General features: G+C 35.5%; 2 protein-coding genes and 1 pseudogene across 2 annotated transcripts; all 3 read left to right on the top strand.

Annotated features, from left to right (window-relative positions):
• LOC18613452 lies at positions 1,708-8,726 on the top strand (annotated as a pseudogene).
• LOC18613451 (NPL4-like protein 1) lies at positions 9,854-12,955 on the top strand. Its single transcript, XM_007050688.2, has 2 exons — positions 9,854-11,024; positions 12,374-12,955. Exons 1-2 carry the CDS (start codon positions 10,041-10,043, stop codon positions 12,626-12,628), a joined length of 1,239 nt encoding a protein of 412 aa, XP_007050750.2. The 5' UTR covers positions 9,854-10,040; the 3' UTR covers positions 12,629-12,955.
• LOC18613450 (sister-chromatid cohesion protein 3) lies at positions 13,557-23,793 on the top strand. The gene is made up of 22 exons (XM_007050687.2): positions 13,557-13,888; positions 13,986-14,208; positions 14,516-14,628; positions 14,908-15,000; positions 15,398-15,561; positions 15,655-15,891; positions 16,001-16,145; positions 16,254-16,432; positions 16,545-16,690; positions 16,774-16,892; positions 17,494-17,667; positions 17,834-17,995; positions 18,084-18,284; positions 18,365-18,502; positions 18,591-18,794; positions 18,873-19,017; positions 19,272-19,378; positions 19,521-19,658; positions 21,676-21,938; positions 22,036-22,160; positions 22,359-22,673; positions 23,448-23,793. The coding sequence occupies exons 1-21, from the start codon at positions 13,841-13,843 to the stop codon at positions 22,670-22,672; spliced, it is 3,438 nt and encodes a 1,145-aa protein (XP_007050749.2). The 5' UTR covers positions 13,557-13,840; the 3' UTR covers position 22,673; positions 23,448-23,793.

The following is a 24,070-nucleotide window of genomic DNA, read 5'->3' as shown; positions in this document are numbered from 1 at the left end:
TTGGATTATATACAAATGTATACTTTTGTCGTCTCAGTTTAAATTTTCTAATGAGAACTTGATAACGTAACAAGTCATCCTGTGATATATATTATAAAGTATAAATCATGATTTCTTAAAAAATAGGTGTTAGAAGAAGAGAAAATTTTATATAATATAAAATTTAAAAAGTTAAATTATTTATTAAATTTATATATATATATATAAAGGATTAATTTTAATCTTATGAATAGTTTGTAGTATAACTTTAACAAAATATTGTAATCTAACTAATAGTATGTTATAATAACTCGAACTAAACAATTTTATAATTATCTTTAACATTTCCTCTCAAACTCAAGAGGATATTACACATGTCAATTTGAGTTTAAAAATTAAAATAAATTAAATTTTGGAATCGCATGACATAATGATATAACAAAACACTATATAAAAAATAAACGTGACGAAACAAGTAATATGACATAACAAGTAATGCGACATGACAAAACACATGACAAGTGGTGTGATCAAATACGATACAGAGAATGTTGTAAAATAGACCTAAAAATGTAAACTATAAACTAATTTATGGACTTCTCACAATTTTACTGCTATAAATTGAACATCTATTTATGATTGTGTTATGGAGATCTATTTCTGAATTTGAATTCCTAAAAATGTGCTTACACCACTACGTGGCTTCTTTTTTTTTTTTAATTAAAAAATATAATGCTGGCAATGGTTGCTGCAAAAATATATTATCAAAGCTTCAATTAAGAACTCACTCAAACTACTCTTAACTTTTAAAGTATATAAAAATGAATTAAGAATAAAGTATTGCTTAACATTATATTTCATTCATAATATTAAGTAAATTTCAAAATTTTACTTTGTGGCAAAGCTATTATTTTGAAAGCTTGCAAAAGGGGAAAAAATCCCCTTACAATTTTTTTTGTCCTAAATTAATAGTAACATTTATCTTCTAAAATACATTCTTTTTTATTTGTTTTATTTGAAAAAAAAAATGAGATTTCAATCCAGACTTATTAATAAAATATATACATATATCAATCATTGATTGATTTTTCGTTGTGTCTTTTAAAATACTCAAATCAATCATTTTTAATTTATTTTGTCTACTTTTATTAAAGAAAAATATGTTACTGTTAAGTAGAACCGGTCATCTATGCAGGACTATTTCTTTTATTATTATTAGAAGATTTGATTTTATATATTAAAGTAGATTAGGTAATTAAACATCTAATCAATCTATATCCTTGTAGCTTTCGTAATAAATTAGAGTAATATTTTTCTTGGCATTAGCCTCCTTCTGGCTAGATTCAAGTGGATGGAGAGAATCTCAGACAAACGTGTGCTAATCTTAACTGCTTTTCTTTTTGACTGATCCATACTTTACAGAAAGAAATCAGTTAATATTAGCAACTAATCCATACTTAAATCTATTAACGATCTAAGCTAATGGATCAAGATTCAAGAACCAACATCTAAACTAATGGACCTTTAAACAGAATCTTTAATGGTGGTATTGATAATTAAAGTCTAATTTCCCAATTTAAACAGCAAATTGTGTGTTTTTTTTTGTTATTATTATTACCAAAGCTCAGATCTTAGTTACAGTCTCTGCTTACCTCAGCACGTACCACGACAAACCTATTAGGACTCATCAGTTTAAAATTTTAAATTGAGATAATGTTTCTTATTGCTAACAGAAATGCAAATGGAAAAACAAGCCTCCTCTGCCTCGTCCTATCGAGCCCAATATTAAGATTTTATTTTGATAAATTCTTAGCATTTAGGTATCTCGTTGAGTTTGAGGTTAATCCTCTCTGTTATCATTTAAATCTAACCTTATTTTTAAGCTAAAATTGCAATAGAAACCACCAATCTGGGCATGGCTCCAAATTCCAGCGACGCGTTCTAAGCTAAAAGTTCCGGCTGCCACTCTCTGTCTCTTATTTCATCATCATCTGGTGGCAATCAGTTTGAGCACAGGTCCAACTCCCAAAGCAAGATTTTTGACTTTTTTCAAATGATTATGGTGATTAGTAGGAGCGTTGGTGGTGGAGGGGAGGACCGGTGGTGGGTACTGACTTTGAAAGAAAGAAGTGTTACAGAACTAAAAGACGAACGAGACTAACCCCAAGAGGAGTGGAGAAGCTGGGCCTTCATAACGCAGGGTACCTTGCCCTGCAGCGTCTAGCACGTGGGCTTAGGCTCAATTATACTGAAGCTGTTCATTCATTCTTATATTCTGTTGAGCTTTCTCCCTGATTAATTATATACCCGACCGCGTTTGCTATGTTTTTTTTTTTGAATAACAAAATTATGTGTGTTGTTATGCAATTGATAATGACATGCATCAGGATATTTAGTTTAATGTCTCTACATAGACTTCATTGGAAATTCTACATAAAATCGAGTTATTGGTCCCTGAGATAAGTTACAGGCCTGTAATTGCTGTGCACAAGTTTTCCTTCTCGTTTTCTTTTTAAGGGGTTTGGGTAGGAAGTGAGGATATATAAAGCATTTAAAATATGGTTGAAAAAAAAAAAAAAGAGCTTCCATATCCCTTTTCATATGATTTCCTTTAGATTCTGGAGTTCGTTCGTGATGGTGACAAGAATGTGGCAGAATTGATGAACATTGGGCAACGACTTTTAGGAAGGTATGAACATTTATCATGTTTTCTTTCTTTATTATAGGAAGCTTTGTTCGATAGTGTGCTTTAAAGAGATAGTAATAATAAATAAAGTTTAAGCAGGAGGCAAGACCTTCCGGCTGTTCGACATTTATTGGATTCTGTTCAGATATTATGCTTCACTACTCATAGCTGACATCAAATTTTCCTTTTCAATTCATAAAATTGGTGTATATCCTTATTCCTGAAAGAATTTGCAGCTTGGCTAGTGATTATCTCTGCAGTTTGTGTATAAGAAAGCGCAGCGGGTGGAGTTTGAATTCATCTGTTTGTTATTATGACATTTTTTTATCGGAAACGAGGTAGCTCTTATTTGGTGCTTCTATCTTTACTTCTGAATAATATTTCTACTTGCTTGTTAACCTCAGCAGTTCTAAGGCTATACATTGATTCATATGTTATACCTTGTTTGTTCTTTTCAACCCTACAATGAATGTTTTGAAACGCTTGAAATAGAGTGCATGGAGCATCATTGCTGGACTTCCTCAGCTTATTTCCTAGAACTCTTTTTCAGTCAAAATCAGCAGCTCCATGAACTGATAGTAATTTTAATGTAGGTTGAAGGGACAATGTTAATCACTATTCACGATGCAATTGCTAGTGAAAATGGAAATCTGGAGCTTGGTTTACATTGTTCTTTTCTACCGGGTAAAGGTTTACCTTAGGTCATATTTTTGGAAATACTTCCTCTGGGAATATGGGTACCATAATTTCTGTTATTATGAAAATATCTTCCTTAGCAGAGTGATTTATCACAAAGATGTTTAGCATGCTTGACCTCAGATTAAAGAACAGGGCTCAAGCTCGAAGTACATTCATCTCAATATACAATTATTTTTTTCTCTTTTCTTTTTGGTTCCCATCTACCGGACTTTTTGAAATCTGCCAGTATATATATAGTAATCAAGTCTTAGGTATTACTATACTTGAAGATTTTAGTAGATTATGCAGCTTACTTGCACCTCTTACTGGCTTGATATGCTTGTACCATATCAAAAGTCCAATGGGAACTAACAGAACATTGATATGCAGTGTCTTCCCTGAGAAATTTCTTGAAATGGAAGATAAAACAATTCCTGGTGACGTGATCTTCAAAGGTGGGACTATTACACTTGATCATGGAAGGAAAGCAGTTAAGTCTCAAAGTGACTAACACTGGAGACAGGCCAATTCAGGTGGTCCAAACTTATCTACGCTGATTCATATGATTTATTTTTCTTGTTGATTTGGACTAGTGGCAAACTTTTCAGTTCTTTTGTTTTATGAACCATTCTATCAATGTGTATCAAACAATGTCGTAAAATTCTTTATAGTTACCATATAAATAAAATGGTCAAGTGAACCAACATTTCTTTACTACTTTTCTGAGGAAGAATTGATTTTGGTTCTTGTGTTAATCATTCAGCAGTTTTTCTGGTCGGAAGCCATTATCACTTTATTGAGGTGGACCCCTCCTTCGTTTTTTATCGTAGGAAAGCATATGGAAGGCGCTTAAATATACCAGCAGGAACAGCTAAAAGATTTGAGGTTGAGCATTTTAACCTTCCTCTGGTGATAAGCTTGTTGTTTGATTCATCCATTAATTGCAATTAACAGTTATTAATTGATCATCCTGTGTAGATTAATCTCTTTCTAGCAAAAATTAACAGCGATACTCACATGTTATTTTTCAAAAGCAGTGGTTCTTATCATGATTTAATTAGGAATTGCCATTTTGCACCAGAATTGGTAAGAGATAGTAGATGCTGTTAGAGAAATCAATGATGTAGAGAAGGTTCTGATGTGTTTTAATAAGTTGGCAGTATGAAACTGTGCTGGCAGACATTGTGGTTTTGGAGGAAGCCTCAAAATTTATAATGACAAAAGTTCTTTAACTAAAGATTTCTTTACTTGAAAATCGAATGGTAAGAATTTGGAAGGTAGCATAATATAATTATAGGATGGTTGTTCTAAGTGTTATTATCACATTAGCAGATATAGCATTAGGATAAGAATTCATGCATAAACTTTTATCAAATGAACTAAAATAATTGTTTATTTGGAATATTCATGGGCTAAATCAGGATCAGCTCTTGATTTAAACCAATGTATTCTTTGACTGAAACATGTTTCCCTTTGCCAGCCTGGAGAATGTAAAACTGTTGTGCTTGTCAGCATTGGCGGTAGGAAAGTGATCAGAGGAGGAAATGGTATTGTTGATGGTCCTGTTGATGATGCCAATGTCAAAATAGTGATGGAAACCATAAAGAGAGAAGGTTATGGGAGTCTGAAAGATGCAAATGCTAGGTTTACAACTTTGGCTAGAATTAGTGCTCTCTGTTTTAGTTCCGGTTCATGTCATCGAAAGGATTTCTTGCTTAGTAAGTCTTGTCTACTTAAGTAATTGAATAGGAAAGTATTGATGCCTTGACTTGACTTATTTTGCTGTGAAGGTGTCACCGGAGAAGGTTCTGCTTTCAGCACAATAATTTCTTGTGAGGGACATGCTAACATGTATGGCCCTACTACTGGTGACAAAATTCAGCTAGGTGATACAAACTTGTATACTGAAATAGAAAGAGATTTTGCTGTATACAGTGATGAATGTGTCTTCTGGGGTGGAAAAGTTATAAGAGATGGCATGGGTCAATCATGTAGGCATCCACCAACTGAATCTTCAGATATTGTTATAACAAATGCTGTAATCATTGATTACACTCATATTTTTAAGGCAGATATTGGTATTAAAAATGGCCTTATTGTTGCACTTGGGAAAGCAGGCAATCCAGATGCCATAGATGGTGTTTTCCCTAGTATGATCATCGGTGTAAGTTCTTTCGTGTTAAAGCAGTACCCAAGGTATAATTGGCTGTAGTATTAATGGATGATATTTAGACCTTCTCAACTCTCAGGTTAACACTGAGGTTCTTGCCGGGAAGGATTGATTGTAACTGCAGGTATAGACTGTCATGTGCACTTCATATGCCCTCAGCTGGTTCATGAAGCAATATCAAGTCGTAAGCTACACTGTCTGGTATACTTTAGGTAAAAGATGCTGATGAAACATGCACACACACAAACCACACATATACTTTATATGCTTGTGTGTGTTCAAGGTAGAGAGAGAAGTAAAGGCACACAATGATTAGCTTATACCATCTCACCTTTGTGTATTGGAGATTCTATATACCATGTTGCTTTCTGCATTAGACCTCTGGAATATATATGTTTTTCTTTGACAAGTATTCCCTCATTGTACCCTGTCATTAGCTAGTTCAATGGAGAAGTCTTCTGCTTCCATATGCCAATGGAACTCTGTTGGCATCATTGAAGGTTAGCACCACCTCTAGATCCCCAGTTTAAGGACCTTGCTCTGGTTGGATGGTCTTACAGTCCCTTACCATCCTTTTCTCAATGTTTGAGAGTATTGGAAAGAAAAGACTAGACCATATAAATTTTCCAGGAGTAACTATAGTATTAAAAGAAAATTATACACTCATATCTCAGCTGTGCAAGAATTGATTAAAGTTACTGAATACACACATATCTCACAGTTTGAGCCACAGGGTATGGGTAATACACACTTTTACATATTTGAATATAGAAGGGACAGCAGATTGTATTCCTTGAAATGAGACATCGAGAAACCCTTTAGATCTATTTGATTGATTTGGTTTGTTTCAAAGCATTCTAAAGGAACCATGTGAAATGTGAATGTCATAATTCATCCATCCCAATAAATAAATAAATGTGAATGCCATAGACTTTCCATTACCTTTGCTCAAACAGATCTTGCTAGGTGGAGTAGCATGTTGATTAGATTGGAAGTTGATTCTTATATTGTTAATTGTAGCTAATACTTAAAAACATCCTTTCTTTACAAGCATTGGTAGCCATACCTGATTTCATTCCAGTTAGTTTTATTTTCTGTCAGACACTCTTTGTACCATTCAAATTCTTCTGGTTTTTTGCCACCAATTCCACCAATCTTGGGTAGCATATTGGTGTTTTCCGTTTAATATACTAAGGTAAGGACATAGTCCAAAATTTTCCTCTTAACGGTTGAAAATATGCTGCATAACCATAAATTTTCCAGGACAATGTAGAGATTATATAAGACACACGTGTGAATTTGGAAATGCATGTATGTAAAAGGTTTATGAACATAACATCAAGAAAACTTGTATGTGTGAATTTGGAAATGCATGTACGTAAAAAGTTTATGAACATAACATTGAGAAAACTTGTACAATAGAATCATACATCTTTAGTAATTATATCCTGAAACTTCCAAATTTATTTGGGCTACACAACATTAGTAGGAGGTGGAACTGGACCTGCTGAAGGGACATGTGCAACTACTTTTACACCAGCACCATTGCAGATGAAATTGATGCTGCAGTCCACTGATGACTTGCCTCTAAATTTTGGCTTCACAGGAAAGGTATGCTTAAATTTTTTGCTTAATGTTTTTGTCATCTTTGTGTTTATCTATGCTTTAGCTGAAGGATGGACCTATCTTTTTCCTTGTCTAGCTTACACTGGATGGTTAGAATTTCTAATTTTTGAAAGTACCTCACTTTCCCTCAATTTTGTTTTTCCACTTAGGGGAATGGTTCCAAACCTGATGAACTACATGAAATAATCAAGGCTAAAGCTATGGGATTGAAGTTGCATGAGGACTGGGGGACTACTCCTGATGCAATAGACAATTGCTTGACTGTTGCAGAACAATTGGATGTCCAGGTCAGAGAAAAAGAATGAGAAATTCTTGTGAGCTTTACAAATTCTTTTATAATTTTATATTTTTAACCATACCAGCCTCCAGTATATCTATTGATTTTTGCAGGTTAATATACATACCGACACCTTGAATGAATCTGGATTTGTGGAACATACAATTGCTGCATTTAAAGAAAGAACTATTCATACTTATGACAGGTATAAACTGCATGTCTGCCACCCCCACCCCAAAATAAACTCCCCAAAAAACCTTTTTCAACTAGAAATGAAGCATGGGCTTACTTTTGCTTTTTTTTTCTTCCAATTTTTCTTTGAGTTTTAATTAATAACTTGACTAATTAGTAGAAATCAGACATATAAAGAGATAACTCTGAATTACTAATTTCACTAGGGCTCTTTGGGATGCCTTGTGAAAGGGGCCTTAAGAAGTCCAGAGTTGTTACTTTTATGAGTTCATTGAGCATGAATATCTTTCTCTTGTTTCAGATCACGATAGATTTCTGTTGTCTCTTAATTTTTTTGGTTAACCGATCAGGTTTAGCTCCTTGATTTTCATGATTGATATAATTTTGAGCAGTGAAGGTGCTGGTGGTGGTCATGCTCCAGATATCATCAAAGTATGCAGCGTTAAAAATGTCCTCCCCTCATCAACAAATCCAACACGCCCTTATACTTCCAATACTATAGATGAACATCTTGACATACTGGTATGAGAAGATAAAAGTATTATATCTACAGGATTTTTCCTCACCAGTTCTCATGCATTCCTACCTTAGCAGATGGTTTGCCATCACCTTGACAAGGATATTCTGGAAGATGTAGCTTTTGCTGAATCAAGGATTAGGGCTGAAACAATTGCTGCAGAAGACATATTGCATGACATGGGGACAATCAACATTATATCTTCTGATTCACAGGCTATGGGTCGCATTGGAGACATCTTCTGTTGAATTTTACTTGTTTAAGTCCTTGACATACTATGATTTCATTAGAAAGAACTTGTGTTAGTAATTGGCATGGGAACTTATGTATGATTAAAATGACTATCAAAGGTGAAAACAACAAGAGACATCTCTTCTTGACTAGACAGTGACCATTTAGAATTACTTAAAATCATGTCTGGTTATTCTGGTAAACAAAGTGGCACTAATTTTAGGATGAGGTAATGACCAAATCATTTGTAAAGGGTCAAGTGAGGAATATGGCACTGGACACAACTAATCCAAACTACAGTTCCAGTCTGGGAATTATTTCCTCTTCTAGGCTCTACTTTCACCATGTATAAACTTTTTGTTTTTGTTTACTGGAATTATAAGCATCCTAACTCCCAAGTATGGCCATTTATGATCATTTCATGAAAAAGAGACAAAGCATGATCCTCAGTTTGATAATTTAAAATTGTGCATCTCAGTTAGATAATGTGCAAAATTGGCTTGCTTGTGTTGTAACCAAGCATGATGTCAAGGCGTTTCAGTCTCACCTGATTATGAGCACAACATTATTATTCCCTGTGATACTGCATTTGATAATTCTTCAATATCATGTCATTTTTTAAACATTTTAATTTTCACAGTAATGTTTTTTAATTAAACAAAATTTGAACTTTACTTTTTAAATAAAAAGTTAATATATCAATTAATGAGTCAAATACTCGAGTGTAAATATTCACAATAATATTAAACACTCATAAATCTCAAAATTATAACTTTTCACAATAATTTCTCATAACATATTTCAAATGTGTTTTTCTTAACTTGATTTTTTTTTCTTCGTAACAACACCGTAAAACTAGACAGTAATTGCTGTACGTATCTGCCAACTTGACTAGTTGTAAAATAAGGACTCTTGTGACATTGCATTTGCAATGTTAAAAAAAATTTTTGGTCCATTTAATTTTCAAATTAATGTCTGCCATTTATTTTAAATTAACAATAATACTTTGCCATTGTCAAAAGCACTTTTGAGTATTAAATGATCAAAATACCAATTTATATTTTCTAAATCATACAATTATCCCTTTAACTATTTAAATATTTTGAATAAAAAAAGTTAGTGCATTTAAAAAAATATTAATTTATAGTTTAAAGTAATGCATTTTTCTAAAATTTGTTTATTATATTTCTTAAATTAAATTTCATGATAATTTATTTTTTATACATTGTAACAATTAAAAATATAATTTTTTTTATTTTTCTAACATTTTAACTTCCACAACAATTTTTTCATAAAAATATCAAATATTCAAAAAATTCAATTACAACAAGTCTGGAAAAGCACTTTTTTTTCCCCGATCCTTCGCACGCTACATTTCGCAATAGCAAACCGCATAGATTTAGCTTCTGGACTTTACGAGTTCGCAACGATGACGTTTTGAGGTAAAAGGCAATCTCTTTTGTATCTTTCGTGTCCTATTCGGCTTCTTCCAAAGCAAGCGATCCACCAAACAAGAGCTGTCAACTCATCAGAATCCAAACTATTTCACTCCAAGCACTTGTTCTCTCCAACACTTACTTTCTCCCTTATAAGAATACCACGAATTCCATCTTTCCTCACCGTCTCAGCTAAAACTCAATTAACTCTTCTATACCCATCCAAACGCCACCGTCTCGGTGTCAAGATGCTGCTCAGAATACGCAGCCGAGACGGCCTCGAACGGATCCAAGTCGACGGCCCTCACATATCGATCTCCCAATTAAAAACCCTAATTGAATCCCAACTCCAAATCCCCATCCAGAACCAAACTCTTTCCACCGATCAAAATCTTCTTTTAGCTAAAACCCCCGTCGACCTCCTCCGTTTCACCGACATGGCCGACCCTTCCACCCCACTCTCTGCCCTAAACCTCTCCCACGGCTCCATTATGTTTCTCTACTATCACGGTGAACGCACCGTCCGTGGCGGCCCCGCCGTTTCTCCCGCCGGCTCATTCGGCCGTAAAATGACCATGGACGACCTCATCGCAAAACAAACCAGGATCACCCGCCAGGAATCCCCTCACTGCGACTCTGTTTCCTTCGATCGCGATTCTGCTAACGCTTTCCAACGATACGTCAACGAAACGCTGGCGTTCGCTTCCAAACGCGGCGGCTTCATGTACGGCAACGTCACGGAAGAAGGTAGAGTGGAAGTTGATTTTATTTACGAGCCACCTCAGCAGGGAATGGAAGACGATTTGATCCTTTTAAGGGATCCTGAAGAAGAGAAATTGGTTGATGCCATCGCTGCAGGGTTAGGGAGGAAGAGAGTAGGGTTTATCTTTACGCAGACGATAATGCAAGACAAAAAGGACTATAATTTTTCAAACAAGGAGGTCCTACAGGCTGCGGAGCTTCATGCGGAGAGTGGGCTGAAGGAGTGGGTAACGGTTGTGGTGAAGCTGGAAGCCAGTGAAGATGGGGGTGCGGATGTGCATTTTGAGGCTTTTCAAATGAGTGATATGTGTGTTAAGTTATTGAAGGAAGGGTGGTTTGTTACGGAGTTTGGAGAGAATGATGATCCCAAACTTTCGAAGATGAAGAAAGATGTTGTTGTTGGTGGGAAGGATGTTAAGGAGGTTGATAATGATTTCTTCTTGGTGGTTGTTAAGATTTTCGACCATCAGGTGCGTACTTTTTTTATCCATTATCTGATTTAATCAGTTCATGATGTGGAATCGTTTTGTGTCCATTATTCGGTTGTTGTTTCTAATTGACGTATTAACCTCAATTGTGAGGTTTGCATAATTCATGGTGTTAGTTTAGACCATTGCTCACTATAATTTTACAATGTTGAATTGCTTGCTTAGTTGTATCTTGTCAATGATGCTTTCAATTGGTTTTTACTGAGGGGGTGCTGATGATACAGCTAGTGCAAAGAATGCTGGATATTAATAGTTTAACTCGAGTAAAAAGGAATGTGGATAGGGGGAGAGGGGGCATTCAAAATGTTATCAACTGGTAGCATTCCTGGCATACATAGTTTGTGTGAACAAGAAAGCAGCATATAAAGCTAATGAAAAGCGACACTTAAGTAAACACTTTTAGCAAGAAAGGTGGTTATTAAGTATCCTAGAATGGAAGGGGGGAGTTGCAAAGGTGCACTCATCTTCCTGATTGAAGGGAGAAGTTTCAGTGCGCAATGGAGTTGTTTATTGTATCTTTCTTTCATTTTTTGAATTTCTTACCATATCCTGAAGGTAGATTGAGATTTGTATGTAATGATTATAGCTTAAGAGGATGCTTTTGTGAAACCTGGGAAGAATTAAGGGGATGATGCCAAAAACAGGGTCTATAATTCTAGGGTCAATATCCAATTAATTCAACTCCTAGAAGCAATGCATTTGTTGGATGAAATCTCAACATGGTGGTACCCATTGATTACTTGGTTCATGATAACCAGTCCATCTTGTAGTTTCTTTTCTGATATCTGCTATAGATAGCCTCTATAATTCTAGAGTCTACATCCAATTGATTCAACTCCTAGAAGCAATGCATTTGTTGGATGAAATCTCAACATGGTCTGATACCCTTTGATTACTCGGTTCATGATAACTTTACGAATTGTATGGCCTTCTTGGTGGCATTGCATGGAGTTGATGCTGGATTCAATGCTTGATAAACAACCATGAATTCTAGGTTGCATGCATTTTAAATGCACAATCTTCACACCACATGCTGTCAAGAAGCCTTGCCTGACAGTTACAGCCCTGGTTTATAACCTCTCTGAGATACCCCCTCCAGCTTCCCAAGAAAAGATCACAAAGCTTGTCTCTTTGTAGCCAACAAACACCAACCATTATCTTTCTTTTCTTGCTGCCCTATAAGTATAAAGTTTTGAAGTGTTCATCATTGTGTTCTTCATTATTAGTGGATTTTTAGTTATGGACATATAATTTTGATTGTCTGCAGATTCATCTTCCTCGCTTCTACTTTAGAACTTACTTTGGAACTCATAACTCTTACTTTAATGCAGGGACCTCTTTCCACAACCTTCCCCATTGAGAATCGGAACACCCATGCGGCAATGACGGCACTGAAGAGTCATCTAGATAGGACGAAGAGTCTTCCATTTGTGAAGAGGATTTCTGATTTTCACTTGCTGCTGTTTCTGGCCCAGTCTCATGGCCTTGGTTCTGACGTTCCTGCACTGGCAGAGTGTGTTGACTCACAGACAGCAGTGCCAGAAGGTTATCAGCTCCTAATTGAGTCCATGGCCAGCACATCTTGATGTTACTTAGATGCTTCTTTGCTTATGGGATGTACTGTATATTTATGATTTATATTAAATTACTTTGTGCCATTGCTTACTAGACTCACCAGCAATCTCAGTTTTCAATTCCTCCCGTGGTACAGAGGGCCCTCTTCCTTGACAGTGTTACCTAGCAGTCTCCAACTTCGTGCTTTGGATTCAAGCTGAAAAGTGATCCATTGGTCATATTTTTACTTTTATGCGGAAGTGGGTTGAGTCGGTTTGATGATTCGTTCATCTTAAACTTAAAATGTTACTTGATACATAAAATTTATGATGTGAATTTACGGTTAAAGATTCTTGTGCTTTTCACTGTCCCCATGGCTGCTGTGGAGCTAGGTGTGTCTATGGAAGGCGATGGCCCTTATATTGCCAAAAGAAAAAACAGTCTTATGATCTAACAAGAAAACTTTGATATTCTATCCAAACATTTTCAAGTAATTATTTTCCATACCCTTTCAATAGTAATTACTACTATGCTATATTCATTGAAAAAAAATATCTGATTACTAATACATAAACAGAAGGTTTCGAATATTTTTAAAAATATTTTTTATTTATATATTACTCTATTAAATTAAAAAAATAATAAATTAAGTCTTGTTTCTTAATATAATCTTAACAAGTGTTTATAGCACTCTTCTTGTAAAATTATTACTGACACAAATTTTTTTCAATATTGATTATTTATTTTACTTATTATTTATTAGTTGAGTCAGTTATATTTATTAAGTTAATATAGTTGTATTTTAGAGTTTTAAATTATAGTATTAAGATGATCTGAAAGAATTAACATTCTAGGGGTAAATAAAAAGTAATTCGATTATTAAATGACTTAACATAATAAATGAAGATTGTGGGTTATTTATTTATTTTAATATATAATCTACATTCTACTGGTCGTGGTATAAGACACATTGCCACTTTTTCAGTTAGCGTCGAGTTGATCCAGTGCATTGGTTATCATCATATGACTCCATGACGTCCTCACACTCAATCACCCTCACCCTCAATCAGTAAGATCTCACGTCTCTAACACTTTGGAATTTCCTTTGGCGGGAGATTTCATTTTACCCCTCTCTTTCTGCTAGTCCAGACCAACTTTCTTAGGGCAAATCTTCATTTCTTCTCTCTCTCGCTGTACTTCAATTTCCCGGTCAAGTTCCGTAGTAGTAATTCAAATCCTAGGTCATGGATGACGACGCGCCTCTAGCCTCCGAAATTACCACTCGCCGCTATGTAATTCCTCTACTCTCTCTCTCTCTCTCTCCAAGCATGTAAATCCGTACTTGTAGTATATCAATTGACCTAATTTTGTTGTAAATTGGGTGTGCAGAAAAGGGCTAGGGTTCAACCTCGGGGAGCTGGAGATGAACCGAGCAAGGCAAACGGCAACGATAGGGAGAATCAAGAAAGGAGCAGCGATGCCAGTGATGGGAGCCCCAACCCAGAGGAGCGGGAGGGTTCTCCCGATGATTTCGAAGAAATTCGTCCTAAAGCTAAGCGAAATCGAGCTGCTGAGGGGACTTCTGATGCCCCAACTGACGAGAGATTAATCGGTAATTGACTTTGATTCTCTTTTCTTGTTGAATGTTTTAATTTTATGTGTTTGTACTGAAGATGTATAGAGATATGAGGCTTATGATCTTAGTTCATGTTGGCTACAGGTTTATACATTTGACTCTTGCCATAGAATTGCTCCTTTTTTTTTTTTTTTGAAAATTCAGAATTGCTCCTTTTAAGTAGTAGTATTTTATATGTTGTGCTATGAAAAGTAGCTTCCTTGTGGCTATCCAATTTAGGGATGTTACTTTTATAGTTGATTGTGGCATTTTAATCTTCTTGCTGTGATGTGATTGTCTTCAGAGGTTATCAAAGGTGATGGTAAACGTATTCCTCAAGCTGTTAAGTGCTGGGTGGAGCGATATGAGAAGAATCCAAAACCTGCAATGGTTGAACTCTTGATGATGCTTTTTGAGGTAATTTTTGTAAAACTATGAAAAATGCTTATCAGGGATTGAAGAAACAAGTAAAATATTTAAGTTTCAACAAAGTGCTCACTATCCACAATAATATAAGACTAAATTAAGGTCCTCAAAAAACATAAGATGTTGAACGCAAGTGGGAAAATTCCCAACTAACCCTGATACATTCTTAATTCTCTGAACCAATAAACTGCCTCCTTTGAACATTTCAACTGCATGCCTTTTTCTCAGTATTGGAGTTTTGGACTGAAACCAATATTTATGATTCCACAGGCATGCGGAGCAAAGTATTATATCAAGGAAGAGTTTCTGGATGAGACTGATGTTGATGATGTTGTAGTTGCTCTTGTCAACCTCGCTCGAAAAGTATCCCCAGATTTCTTGTTTTCTTTATATCTTGCGATGTTTCCAATTTTGGGGTTGCACCAATAACACTCGATACAGCAGTATATTTTCTATGACCACGTAAAATGCACATATTAAGGCTTTTCAAAAAAAAAAAAAATGCACATATTAAGTTCTCTTTTCCAAGAAACTTTATAACTTGAATATTTTCTATACTTAAGCTACTTAATTTAGGCTTAACATTTTACAGAATACCTATATGTAAATCCTTTTTCAATTCTAAAAGCATATCCTTATTTCTATGTTTTCTATACACCACATTGGTTAATAATTCATAGCCATCTGTTTCTAGGTGACGTAATAACTTAAGCATCTGAAACTTTCTGTGCATTGTGTTGGATTAACTGTGAAACTTCAGGGGGAAGTTGAAGATTACCAAAGTTCAAAAAGGAAGGAATTCAGGAATTTCAAGGAGAATCTTGTTTCATTCTGGGACAATTTGGTTGTTGAGTGCCAGAATGGGCCATTGTTCGATAAGGATTTGTTTGACAAGTGCATGGACTATATAATTGCACTGTCATGGTTAGTACAGTACCATTGTGAAGTACTACTTTTTGCTGCATTTATGAGGTGACTTATTATGATTTATGTTTGCCTGGTGTTGAAACTGAGCAGCACCCCTCCAAGAGTTTACCGTCAAGTTGCATCAGTGATGGGTCTTCAACTTGTCACATCTTTCATTTCTGTCACAAAAAGGCTTGCCGCACAGCGTGATACTACTCAGAGACAGTTAAATGCTGAAAGGAAGAAACGAGCTGACGGACCTCGTGTGGAGTCGCTAAATAACAGGTTATCGGCAACTCATGAACAGATACTTCTGATGGATGAGATGATGCGCAAAATCTTCACTGGGTAGGATCTTTTACTTGATTATCAACTTAAGTATCATCTTGATAAATTTCTGTTTGATAAAAGTTATGTTTTTATTCATCTAACATGTTCTACATGATGCTTTTTGAAGGTTGTTTGTGCATCGATACCGAGACATCGATCCTAATATTAGGATGTCATGCATACAGTCTCTGGGCGTTTGGATTTTGTCATATCCTTCATTGTTCTTGCAGGATCTGTACTTAAAGTATCTTGGATGGACATTAAATGACAAAGTACAATTTGTTAATGGAGTTATAAATTGATATTTGATTTTATTCTTACTAACTGCTCCATAAATCTAATGTGCTCTATTTTTCCTTTTCATGTTATTGTGCTCAAAGAGTGCTGGTGTAAGAAAAGCTGCTGTCCTTGCATTGCAAAATCTCTATGAAGTGGAGGATAACGTGCCAACTCTTAGTTTATTTACTGAAAGATTTTCTAATCGGATGATTGAGCTTGCTGATGACATTGATGTTTCTGTGGCTGTCTGCGCCATAGGGCTTGTAAAACAATTACTTAGGTAGCCTATTTTTTTTTTTTTTGAATCTTTCCATTGTTTTATTGCTTTTTTTTTTTAATTTGTTTTATGGAGGTGTCTGTCCACTGAAATTGAATCTTTCTTTGTTCTGCAGGCATCAGCTTTTACCTGATGATGACTTGGGTCCTTTGTATGATCTACTTATTGATGATCCACCAGAAATCAGGCGTGCCATAGGAGAATTAGTATATGATCACTTAATTGCTCAAAAATTTAATAGTTCCCAATCAGGCTCAAAAGGTTTTGGATCTTCTTGAGATTTAATTATCCTTTTGTTCATAAACTATTATATCAAATAATGCTCTTGGCAACATCCTTTGCAGGCAATGACAGTGAGATCCATCTTGGCAGAATGTTGCAGATACTACGGGAGTTTTCAACAGATGCCATTTTAAGTATATATGTTATTGATGATGTCTGGGAGTACATGAAGGCCATGAAGGTATATAGTAATTTTCAAAAATTTTGAGACTTTGACATGATTGGGGAAAGTGAGGTATTGGAATAAAGGTTGGTACCTACTCAATCTGACCCGTTAAAGGTCGGGGAGGAGAGGAAATACTGCATAAATTGGAAATTTACGTACATCCTAAGATGGGGTTGAGTGGCATTAAGCAAGGTTGGGTATAGTATTTGTTGCTTGCAATTTTTGTGAGGAAGAAAAATGGAAGTAACACTTAATGATTAAATAAACAAAAAAGTCGAAGTTCTAGGAATGTTTACCCTTAAGAATTTATCTTTTCCAAAGACATTTTTGTCCCTCTGGTGCATGTGAATGTTCGAGGTAAACTATATTGAACTTTTAAAATGCCATTAGTGATTGTGATAGTCTTTACAGAGAAAAACTAGTTATTTGGAATGTCTTAGGAATGTACTTCCAAGTTCTGCCTCCGCGTCTAGCTCTATGAATCTGGCCTACATACTTCTGAGGAACAATTACCTCATCAATAAATAAAAGTGTAAGGTATTCAAAATGACATTGATATGCCTTAACTATATACCGTCTTTGGTAATAAGGATTGTAATTTGTATTTTGATTGCAGGATTGGAAGTGTATCATCTCCATGCTCTTGGATGAGAATCCATTAATTGAGCTAACTGATGAAGATGCAACAAACCTTACTAGACTTCTCTTTGCTTCTGTCAGAAAGGCTGTTGGAGAGAGGATTGTTCCTGCATCTGATAATCGCAAGCAATATTTCAATAAAGCTCAAAAAGTATCTAAATTTTTTGTTTCTTATCCTTATTCTCTTCCTCAGCTCATACAAGGATTTAGTTACAATATTATGTTTCTTTGCATTACTAGTATGGTGATTTTCTCTGCTTTGTGTTGCCACTCCCAAAGAAGACTAACACTCAAATTATATTTTTCTTAAATATTAGGAAATATTTGAAAACAACAGGCGTGATATAACTGTTGCCATGATGAAGAACTACCCTTTACTTCTACGTAAATTCATGGCTGACAAGGCAAAAATTTCATCATTGGTTGAGATTATTGTGTATATGAACCTTGAGCTTTATTCTCTGAAGAGACAGGAGCAGGTGGGTGATAAAGTTGCTTGTTAGTGCCAATTATTAGATAGTTTTTATGCCTTTTTCATTGTTAGTACTGATATGATTTCCCTTTCAGAGTTTCAAAACAGTTCTTCAGCTCATCAAAGATGCATTTTTCAAACATGGTGAGAAGGATGCATTGAGATCTTGTGTGAAGGCTATTAAATTCTGTTCCACTGAAAGTCGAGGAGAGCTGCAAGATTTTGCTCGTAACAAACTAAAAGATCTTGAAGATGAGCTTCTTGATAAACTTAAATCTGCAATTAAAGAAGTGATTGTATGTTTCCATCTGAGCCTTTTGTCTTGATTGTGGCCTTGTTGACATATGTATAAAGTTGACAAGTTTTAAATTTGCAGGATGGTGAGGATGAGTATTCTCTTTTTGTAAATTTAAAAAGATTATATGAGCTTCAATTGTCAAGGCCTGTATCAATTGAAAGCTTATATGGAGATAGTATCACAATCTTGCATAGCTTCAGAAACTTGGATGATGAAGTAAGTGAAATGAACAAAATCTAAAAATCTTTCATTTGTCTTTTCTGACCATTGCGTTTGTTCTTAACTGCTGCTCATTCTCATGCAGGTTGTTAGTTTTCTGCTGCTCAATATGTACTTGGATGTGGCCTGGTCTTTACACTCCATTATAAATAGTGAAACTGTCACTGAAGGATCCTTATCCTCTCTCCTGTCTAAACGAGATACCTTGTTGGAGGAACTTGAGTACTTTCTCAATGCCCCTCCAGAAGTTAGGGAAGGGGGCAAATCTGGAAATCAACTAGCCTGCAGGGTAATGCTTTTGCCTTAATATATGTCCTTTTTTTAATCCAGAAGACTTTTCTCTAATGAAGTTTATGTAATGACACAGGTGTGTACTATACTAGCAGATGTTTGGTGTCTGTTTAGGAACACTAATTTTTCGCCAACCAAACTTGAAAGATTAGGATATTGTCCAGATGTCTCTATTCTTTACAAGTTTTGGAGGCTTTGTGAGCTACAGCTCAATATTTCAGGTGATGATTTTTTTCATTTCTCTTTCTGAGCTCAATTTTTGAAATACTTAAATTGCTGGTAATGGGGCAGTCACCATCTGCGCAAAGCATAATAGTGGCATCAAACTGGAGCCAAGTAACTGTTATGTGCTCTCTGCCCTTTTGTTTACGAACACCCTTTGGGTGTTGGTTGGATGCTTTGATGAGAATTTATATCAAACTTCACATTGCTATTTATTTGCAAATTTTAGTGACGCCTTGCACGTGTATTGCAGATGAGACAGAAGATGAAGATGTTAACAAAGAGTATATCGAGGAGACAAATAGAGATGCAGTCATGATTGCTGCTGCAAAGTTAATTGCTAGTGATACAGTTCCAAAGGTCAGTGTGTGCTGTAGAATTTGACGTGCTACTTCTTGCATTCTGGGAAAATTACTTATGAAGTTTGCTTATGGTAATTTGCTTGCAATACTGTTGCTTTTCTTTCTTAAGAAAACTTAGTCAAAAACCAATTCCACTGCAGGATTATCTTGCTCCAGAGATAATTTCTCATTTTGTGATGCATGGAGCTGGCATTGCAGAGATTGTAAAGAGTCTGATCACAGTTCTGAGGAAAAAAGACGATGATGTCTCCGTCGTCTTTCTAGGAGCATTGAAAACGGTAAAATTCATGACTTCAATTATTATGGTGAAATCTCGTCAATGATGCCACAGCTCATGTGCTATCTACAATTTCTTTCATTTGCAATATGGGTAAATGCCAACGTGTCTTTTGAAAAATATCTACTTGCATGCTAATTTACTACTGGAATTTTCTTGATTTTCCCTCAGGCATAATACCCAAATAATCCCTCAATCTTCACAAAATTTGGAAATAAGGCCTTTATCTTTTATTGCTTGAAATTAGGGCTAAACTCCTATTTCATTGTAAAGAGGCCTTAAAACATAACAGAATATAGAATAATTCGTTAATGGTTGCTTGGCTGGCTGATGTTGGAAATAGAAAACATTGACCTGGATTTATTTGGATGAGATGGATAGTAAATACTCAAGTAGATGGTATTTTAGTAATCCTGGTAAGATTCAAATATAAAGAAAAAGGATTAACTTCAGAGGGAGAAAAAGGGGTTAAGTTTTTCATTCAATGGAGAAAAGAAATTTGAAAAAAGGAGAGAAGAAAGAAAGTTGTGGTGGAGTTTCAAAATTTATGAAGATAGAAGAAAGAGAAGAGAACAAACCTGAGTTGGTCAGAAATTTAAGATTCGCAGCACATCATCATCCCAGATCATTAGACTCCAAGCTTTAGGTTGCAATGGATGGTTTGACCTAGGAAAGGGCTTGTTTATATCTTCTCTGAATGTCCAAGCACAAAGCATTCTAGACTGATTGTTACCCAAGAAATATCATGCGGCATAATTTCACCCTTTTTATGGGGCTCAACTCTTTTATTTCAAGAAGGATATTCTAATTGTGCAAGTTAATAAACTCTAATCAATTTCCTTTATCTTCTCTGCTACACGAATTAAAAAGTCTTAAGTGCCTTCTTGTTCCTGTTCTGGTTTTGGTTCTTCGCCTTATTGTACTTGAATTCCAATGTGCCAATAAATTGAAGATCCCTTTAGTTGTATTTGTGCCTTGCAGTATTGCAGATTCTCTTCAAACAATTCTCCTTTCTTCTCTTTTTCGTTTTTGTTTTCCTTTCTTCAGATTTCTTTCCTTGTGCTTTTATAATTCAGTAATTCTTGTTTTTGCCAGCTAAACATAATTAAAATTACTTTAATTTCCATACGATATTTTTCTCTCATTAAACAATGCCAAATGCTTGCCACCAATGCCAGATAGCAAACCCAATTAGCTACTTTGGACTTCTTTTCACCCATTTGCTGATTCAATTATACAATTATGATGAAATAGGAATTTATAGCCTTAATTTCTCAAAATAAAAGATAAGAGGGCTTATTTCCTCTTTTCAGTCAAGTTGTAGGGCTTATTTGGGTATTATGCCTTTATCTTCATAAGTTCATGCATTAACCTCGTGTATGTAGTGAAGGGGGATATCTTAATAGGATTGATTATAAATCATGTGATTTACTTGCATACTTATTTACAGCTAGAAATTCTTTATTTTTCTTCTCTAGTTCGTGCACCAACCTCATGTACCTCATGAAGGGGGAATTTCTTACTAGGGTTGATTATAAGTCCTGAGATTCTGCATCAAAGCTGACTGACCAACCTTCTTGCAATTAAAAAAAAAAAAGTGAGAGGACAAACAAAGCTGTTTCTTCTTTTCACAGCCGTGAATCAAACATCAATGACCTGCCACTTGTTGGGAGTAATGGCTGAAAGTGCTTCTTTGTATAGGTTGTGTGAGACTATATTCACATGCAAAAGAGTTTGCACTATTTTAAGAATAATTTTGTCGTGTTTATTGAAATTAACTAAAATGGAATGAAATTAGTAAAGTTATTTCTTGGGCTTTGAGTCTTGTCCACTTCAAATCAAAGATCTGTTCTTCAGAGTTTGCAGGAGTGGCATGTAGATTATAGAAGGCTAGAATTATACTTTTTGAGCTGGCCTACAATTGACATGTGGGAGAAGCATCGGTAATAGTTGATATGTGCTAGCCTCCATTTGTATATCCCCTCTAATAGTTGAACCCATTTTGTTTATTTTACCAGGCCTACCATCGACATGTTGAATGTACCAAAAGTGATGATGTATCCCTAAAGAGCCAGTCTTTTCAGGAATGTAAGAACCTGGCTGCTCGGCTTGCTGGAATGTTCATTGGTGCTGCTCGGAACAAGCACAGACCAGAGATTTTAAAGATTGTTAAGGAAGGCATCGAGCATGCCTTTGAAGATGCTCCAAAACAGCTGTCTTTTCTGGAGGCTTCTGTGCTTCATTTTGCATCAAGACTTTCTTTGCCTGATATCCGAGACATGTAATAAATCTCTCTGATGCCATGTAAAATTATTCTATTTCATGCTTTAGACGGGGATTGACCATTGTGCATCACTTAATATTTTATTACTTTGTAGTCTGAAGGATGTCCAGAAGCGGACCGAGTATGTAAATACAGATGAGGATCCAAGTGGGTGGCGCCCCTATAATACCTTTTATGATAGTTTGCAAGAGAAGTGTGCAAAGACTGAAGGGATTCAAGGTACCAGTGAATTTCACTTCAATCATTCCGTGGTTCTTTTGTATGTGAAGTGAGAAATTTTAATTGCATGTTCCCAAGCAGTGCAGTTTTCTTCTAACAAATAGTTTTTCCTTTTACCAGATCATATCATCATTTTTGAGTAAGAGACTGTTCTTTAGATTTTGATTCAAGACCTAATTAAGCTGGTATGAATTGCAGATGAGAAGGAACTGATTACTGCAAGACGTAGGGGTCGTCCTCGGAAGCGGCGAAATATTGAGGGGAAGAGACTTTTTGACGAGCACAGTTCAAGTGAAGAAGAGGATTCAATTAGCACATCAGACCAAGAGAATGCTCAAGGTGAGGGAGATAAGGAAGTTGAGGAGGAAGAGGATGATGCTCCTTTGATACATTCACTTAAGTCCTCATCTAAGTTGAGGTCATTACGAGTCTCAAGAGAAGAAAACAGAGGCCATTCAAGGGCTGGAGCTTCTGGAAGAGCTACAGATAATTTAGCTGCTTCAAGGATGTGAGGTATGAAATGCTTTTTCTAGTTTCCGTGCATGATTTGAAAATTGGTCTTTTGGCTAAGACAAGAATTTAGAAGATGAAGTGTCGACTTCAAATGCTTTGCTTGTGTTGTTTAAAAATCGTTGTTGGGCCCCTGCTTCTATCTATTATTGACTATCAACAATGATAAAGGACACCATAACTTGGGGATTTATGAAGTCTGGCGTGCAAGTTGGTCCTGAAATTTCAGTTTCTGTTAGAAAATGCCAGTTTAGGCTGTTTGCCCCAACCGTACTTGTGTATGACTACATTTAAGTGCTTTCCAACCTTGAGCATTTGAAATATGGCCTTAAACTCAAAGCTAGTTTTCCAGCTTATCAATGTAAAACTTAATCAGTCACACTTAGGCGTCTGTTGGTTATCTTCTGTTTGCATTAAATATCCTACATGGTTAATGCTTGACATAGGTTATTTATTTTGGCCATGATCTATTGTTAGCTTGTTATTAAGACCTGATATATTCTTTGGTATAGAAATTGGAGCATAGGAAAAGCTTTTTGTTTTTCTCTTTGGCATTTGATTAAAAAAGTAATAAAGGGGAAAACTTTTCATAATATTGACTTGACTTTTTATGGATGTTTGTATCCTATTTCATAAGTTGACGAGTGTGTTTTTTGAACACGTTCCTTGACAAGAGGGTTTATATTTTTCACTTTTAATAGGAAATTAATGCTTGTGGGATTGGGTATGGCAACTTCTTCATGTGCTAAATTGATTACTTTGATTTTGATCTTGCAGGGACATCCAACTAGAACAAACTAGGTGTAGCTGATCTTGTAACCGATCAGTGTATCTACACTTCATAATGCCCCGCCTGTTAGAATTTTCCTTTATTTAGCAGAGCTTCAATATCCAACACCCCCTGCCTTAATTAATCCTTGTATGCTGTATATAATGAAGAGATTCACATTTCTTGTCATCTGGCTTTCACCGCCTTTGGTAGTAGTGAACTTGCATAGCATGGCGAAATGGGTCATTGCTCCGCGGCTGACTGTAACCATTATGTTTCATACAAAGGTAATTACCGGTCTCCAAATTTTATGACAAGCATATGCAGAAGCTGGAGCAGCCCAGTTTTCAAATCTCCAACCATGAGAACTGCTACATTGAAAAAATTTTGACCTAATGATGCGTTTATCCATGTAATACTTGCATGAAAAATAATTCATTCCTATTGTCATCAGATTTGAAAATTGAAGTCTAAATCCAGTTAAACGGCTATTTAAAGAGTAATCATTGTATGTAATTCCTATTAAGAATCAAATAAGACAACCTATAACCTTGATGAGTGCAATTCATGGCTGGCTCACTAAAGCTGAAAAACCAAACCTTACAAATGGAACAAAACTACATCACCAATT

This window comes from Theobroma cacao, chromosome 1 (assembly GCF_000208745.1).
Source record: "Theobroma cacao cultivar B97-61/B2 chromosome 1, Criollo_cocoa_genome_V2, whole genome shotgun sequence".
In the NCBI taxonomy this organism is placed as follows: Eukaryota; Viridiplantae; Streptophyta; class Magnoliopsida; order Malvales; family Malvaceae; genus Theobroma; species Theobroma cacao.
The sequence above is the reverse complement of the archived record's forward strand: the minus strand, read 5'-3'. Positions and strand labels throughout refer to the sequence as shown.